Source organism: Aulostomus chinensis, chromosome 15 (genome assembly GCF_037954235.1).
Source record: "Aulostomus chinensis isolate RoL2024-O1b breed Wild chromosome 15, RoL_Achi_v1.0, whole genome shotgun sequence".
Lineage (NCBI taxonomy): Eukaryota > Metazoa > Chordata > Actinopteri > Syngnathiformes > Aulostomidae > Aulostomus > Aulostomus chinensis.
The window spans coordinates 7,146,564-7,152,563 of record NC_141334.1 but is presented as its reverse complement, the minus strand read 5'-3'; the positions used below and the strand labels follow the sequence as shown (position 1 = coordinate 7,152,563).

At 42.5% G+C, this 6,000-nt stretch overlaps 1 protein-coding gene across 1 annotated transcript in view; it reads left to right on the top strand.

The window, feature by feature from the left end:
- The first annotated feature begins 1,443 nt into the window (after positions 1 to 1,443).
- Positions 1,444 to 6,000, top strand: part of stk32a (serine/threonine kinase 32A) — a 63,372-nt gene continuing 58,815 nt past the window's right edge. The window contains exons 1-4 of the mRNA XM_086226721.1: positions 1,444 to 1,551; positions 2,177 to 2,311; positions 2,396 to 2,596; positions 3,977 to 4,459. Coding sequence (XP_086082847.1) covers positions 4,408 to 4,459 — 52 coding nt within the window. The 5' untranslated portion in view covers positions 1,444 to 1,551; positions 2,177 to 2,311; positions 2,396 to 2,596; positions 3,977 to 4,407. The remainder of the gene's footprint in view (positions 1,552 to 2,176; positions 2,312 to 2,395; positions 2,597 to 3,976; positions 4,460 to 6,000) is intronic.

Genomic DNA, 6,000 nt, shown 5'->3' with positions numbered 1-6,000 from the left:
CATTCTTCCATACATGTTATCTGTTGGTGCTGCATGAATAATGAGATTACATCCCAATGTCAGTTTGTGTAATAAAAAAAAAACAACTACACAATTCTGAACATCCTAAAAATAGATTTTCTTTTAACTGATTAAACTAGTGAAGCATTTTAAAAACCGGAATGCTCTAACTAGTTTTAACTAGTTTCAGATTGTATGCTTGAGTTGAAAAGGTAATTTGTGCAATTTTTTTTTCTCTAATCCAACAATTGATTGTGGTTGGAATGAAATGGGCTGAATGAATAAAACTTCATTGCCCTAAAATATCATAAACTGGGAATTCAATCTTTTTTTCCTATTTCTTTGATTGCTCTGCACTTTTATTGTCTTGCTGCAACAGTTTGTTTTCGTCTCCTCGATCTTAGCTTCTTTTAAAAATTCTATTTTGAACTAAAAGAGGTGTGAAAGCATAATACATGGATCAATATTTTTTGCCAAATTTGTCATGTTTCAAAATCCAACACTTAACTGACTTTGTTGTAAATTACCACCGATACCTTCTGAAGGTACATGTCATCCCCCAAAATCCTGTATTTTCAAAACGAAATGTGGAGAGGAGCTGTCTCGGTGCTGCTCCTGCTACTATGAATAGAATATTGATCAATAGAAGTGTTATTCGCTAGAATCAATGTTCCCTTAAGACCTTAGATTAAGCAACCTGTCAGTACTGGCTAGTGCCAACTCATAGGATGGCTCTTCTATCCACTAGATGGAGCTAATCTCACAATTTTACATTGACTGAAATGTGTTGTGCACCTTCACAAGCAACGTCAACTCCACTGAGCATCATGCTGCTGGTTTGCAAGAAAAAGCCCTAATATAATCAGGAATAACTATGACTAATTCTCTTTTTAAGGGGGGGGGGGTTATATTTTAAAACCTGGGATAACTGCTGCATGTATAGTGGTGCTGCCTGCCTGCGTGCTAAGTAGCTTCACTCTGTCTAGGTGGGATATGTCACTGTCATCACTCATGTCATCTAAGGGAGCAGCCGGCATCTTGATGCTGCCAAATGGCCTGTAGGGGACTGTCCTGCTTCAGAGATACCCGTCACCTCTCATAGTGGGCTGAGAGTTTGAGGTCTGTCCTCTTTTTTTTTTTGTTTCCATATAAAGAGGAATAGTGTGGGAATGACCAAGAGAAATGTGTGCACAGTAAGCATATCTCAGTCCCAGCACTCAACCTTGGCCTGCTCCATCAGCAGGGGACAGAGGTGACCCTGCAGTCCTTATAATGGATAGGTACCTCTTCCAGATAGTTAGAGGTTAATGGCTGCAGAAGGTGACGTATGGGGGGGGGGGGGGGGGGGGGGTAGCCCTTCCTTGCAGCCCAAAAGCTGCAAGGAAGCATGTTCTGATTTTACCAGCCTCTCTTTTGTTAATAAGATGAATCACATCAGAAGTGTGAAGGCAGTTCGATATATTAAAAAAAAGAGGAAAACTGATGTGACAGGCCGCTAAGCAACAGGGCCACAGCAGTAACAACACTAGCTGAGGAAAAAGTTCTGACTAGGTTTTTTTTTTTTTGCATCATTTCCAGAAATGTGAACAATTTGCTTACAGTCATGGAAGAAGCTCGATCAAGTTGTCCAGATACACGCGATATGTTAACCTCAGCACCATAGGAATCTTAAATATTAAAATCCAGAGTACAGAAAGTGTCTGTTGTTGTCCATCATCTTTGTGATTTAGAATGAAAAAGTGTTGTCTGTCATGCTGAAGGAGGACCTGGACGTCCAGATGTCCAGCACGCAACCGTACTGCTGACTTCTGATCCCCTGGTAGTTGGTGTCTTGTTTAGGCAGGTGTAGAAAGATCCAGTCAGATGGAGAGAAAGAATGTCAGGCAGTAAGAAAAACATAAAACATGGATACTTCAGATATTTATTTATTTGTGTACCTTCTGACGTAGGTCTTCAGTTCAGCCATACTGTACTCTGCTAAATTAACACAGTGGAATAATATCTGATCACTGGACGACTGAAAAACATGCTTCTTTATTCTTTTTGTGCATTGTCACTGTGTAATGAACTAAAAAACAAAAACAGGGCTGAACGTCTAAGCGGAAGCCTCAATTTGCCAGAAGTTGTGATTAGATATGTAATATTTACGTTCTTCTGGTTAAATTAATTCATCCAGCATCTTTGTGGAGACGCCTTGAGTGGAACAACTTTCTAACGAGTGAGTCTGAATGAATGTCGAGCGGATCAACATGAAAGCGTGAGAACGTGCCGCTCCAGACGCACGGAGCGGCAAGCAGGCGGCGATGTGGAGGTCAGTCAGTCTCATCAGCGCAAGGAGTCGAGCAGTTTCCACCCCGAAACATCACTTTGCGTCCCTTCTCTCATTATCCTCCAGAAACGAGGGATTTCATCGTCGCATCCAGCACGTCACGTCTCGCTCTGTGGCTCCATTGTTCGGGTGGCAGGTGTCCCGGTGCGTCGTCGTCCGAACACCGGACAAGTGATGCTCTGAGCTGCACTGTTGCTCTCCTCTCGCCCTTCTCCTCCTCTGCTGCTGGAGATGGTCCTATGCTCAACGAGACTGTGGCGTCCAGAGGTAGGTGCTCACCGCTGCCCTGCATCCATGCGGGCTGGGGGTACTCTCTATTCAGTGCATGTCCCCCCCCCCCCCCCCCATGATGGGATGGGGGCTCCGAGCACAATGTCCTCTGCGGGGAGCTTGGCAATGCGGCTCCCCGCACTAGTTTTTGAATATTTCATTGAAGCCAAGGGGGATGTTCGGAGATGTTACAGTGCCTTATCATGCAGTCTGAGAATGACATTCATGAAAGGGTTTCCCCAGCGGATTAATGCTGCCACATGACTCCAAGTTTGATGCACCACACTTCAGTCATTGATTTTTCCTTCAGGTTATAATGTGGCATGCTGTTATTCATCTTAAAAGGAGACTATAGTACCAGCATGGCTGTAATATGCATAGTAGACTCATGCAATCAAAAAACTTAAAGGAATGCACTCACTGACACTTCCAAGAGCATGAGGTCATTACTATGCTGTTAGATGCTACTGGATGTTCAAACTTAACATACTCACTTCACGGTTTATTGCATGTTTTCATTTCAGTTTTTTTTTTAAGGCAATAATATCATGAGATTCCATTTGCAGTCTAAACCTCTAGTTTTGTGCTTTTGATTGGAACGGCATCAAATCATAGCATTCATCACTCATACACACAAAACTGTACTCCGGTGAGATGATGTCCAGACTATAGACACCTGTAAAATGTATGAACAAATGACAGAAAGAATAAAAGATAAGAACGGGATGTGTAATGAGAGCACGTCTACCTCTGACTTGTGTCAATAATAAATCCTTTTATGTTTTGGAGAACATGCAGTTACTGCTGTATTTAACAGGCACAGCGTGTCTTAGTTCATATTCCTTATACAGATACACTGTACATGATGTACTGTACTTGTGTGACACACCCTCCCAAACACAACCAAGAACTGTTAATATGATTTGGAAGCCTTCTACTTGTACTAGCAATTCTCTGGGCGGAGTTGAATACAAATGTATTGTAAAATTATCATACTCATGCAGAAAAAAACTGATTTGCCTCGCATCAGTTTTGTTGTTCCTCTGCTCATATTTCCTGTCTTTACTGTATCTCTAAAATTAGAATCAATACTATAAAAATTTAACTGGACTTGCGTAAGGAGGATTTTTTAACCCTGTGGACTGCTTATAATGTGTGCGTATTATGTTTTCTCTTAATGGATGTGGAAAAATGAGACAAATGTGCAGGTCATTTCAATTGGTAAACTCTATATTTTCTTTGAAACATGAACAATTCATACATCTATGATAAAATATGCATAATTTTCAGAGGCATGATGGCTCTGCTTTTTCTTCCTCTGTCCCTCCTTCCCCTCTCTCTGCTGGCGGTGTCATGTTTTCATGCCTCCCCTCACAGGTTAGACTCTCAGTCTACAGAGGGTCACAGCCAGAGCCACATCACCCACTCTCCTCCTGGGTTGCAAGGCTCAACCGTCTGCCTGCATTCAGCTCAACAGCAGTCAAGACAGACAGGGAACTTGCGTGTGCATGTGTGTGTTAGTGCTTCAGTGCCTTTAGTGCATCCTCAAGCCCTCCATTGTGTGTGGGGGCGAAGATGTTTATTTGTGTCAAGGTGGAGAGTTAAGGGGAGCACGCGACCTGTTCAAGTCAGCAAAACCGTGCCAGCTGCTTCGTATGTGTGTGTCAGGGTTGAGCAGTCCGGCACGAGAGGGTGTGTGTGTGAGGGGCTAGTGTTGACCAGGCTATGAGTGTGTCTCAGAGGGGGAGCTGTTGGATGCTGAGTTGAGCTAAGGGAGCAGAAGAGGAGAATCTCAAAAAGGAGCAGCCATGGGGCTCGGACAGTCCAGCAAGGCTCCCGTCACTGAGGATACAGATGAGGGTGAGTATCTGTTATAGTTTCTAGTTAATACTTCTTTTTCTGTTTACTTTGTGGCCTAAATCTAGCAATAATAAACAGGGAAGTAGATTTATCCATCTGCTATTCTTATTACTTGATAGAGATCTTGAGTATGAGATCTACTTCTGGGTTTTCACGTTAGAATAGACATTTTTGACACAGTCATTAAACTTTGCTGGGCTTTGACATTTTGCATGGTGTTGACTTCTCTATCAACCCATAAACATCAAATTTCTCTCAAACACTAACGTATCAATGCTATCTGGATCAGTATTCAAAGGTTCTCTGTTCTTGCATTGGCAAACATGATAGTTTGAATTTGATCTGTGTAGATAATACCATGTAGACTTATTGATCGGAGTCAGTCTCTGAAATTAATTCCAGTCTGGCGGCACCCCAAGGACTTCAAAAAAGTCAATCTCACATGAGTCAGTGATTTAGTCAGAAGTGAAGTGGCTTCCCCAGCTTTTTTCTAACTGCTGAGGGAATTGTTTTCTTTGCATATCTGCTATCAAAGATGGTATAAAGTTGCATAAAGCTGCACACTGTGGATGCTACTGAACTCAACAGGTTAAGATATATGGCAATAATGTCATTACTTGAATTTTATTGCTTGTCTGCTTCGATATGAATTTCATTGTTTTGCAGCAAACCATATTTCCTCTGACTGTGTCAAATTACAGCATGGCACCCTCTAATAAAATCATCAATTGCTTTCTTTTTTCGCCAGAGGCAACCTCTATCAAAGAGGAAATCATGATCCGTGGTTAACCTTGACGCTTAGTCATCCAGTGTGCTGCTCTGGAAATGTCACTCATAACACGTCTTTCCTGAACTGCGAGTTGATGCAATTGTGCACCTTCTTCGACTCCCCTCTCAAACCAGCGTGGGGTGCTTTCAGTGAGGGCGTGCTAAACACAGACATATCATTTTGAATTAATAGAGGCCCCGCTAGCTAAAAACAAAGTAATCCCCTCGCTGATGGAACTCATGTCAAAGGCAGCTACGGTTCTCATTTTGAGGTCAGACGAACCAGAAGGGAGTTCCTTGACTTTATTATTGTTGCTCGACATTGCAGCGCGGCTATTATATTCTCTCGCTGCTTTGTATATACTCCCAAGATACCCAGGAATCACAGAGCATGGTTGGGGCAGAGAGGGAGGGAAGAAAGGATGATGATGAAGAGAGCTAATTGTGGCTTTTCTATACAAAAAGGGGAAAAGTTGTCCACATAAGACTGGTTGAACAAAAGACTTTAGAGATACTGGTTTGCTTTTTTGATCATTTACAGATGAAATCTCAGAACTCAGACTTTTAAGTTTGTTGCCATGCAAACAGTTGCTCCTAATACAGCCGCACCTCCTGATGTGCCGGGTGTCTCTGATTTTAATCTCCCGATAAGGATTAGTGGTTCCTGCATGCTGAGAGTACATCATCCACTCGCCTTGTCAAGGAGGAATAAAGATGCAAATTGAGTTTTCACTCCAGGTGTGTGAGACATTGCTTCTAGGTGACGGTGACCA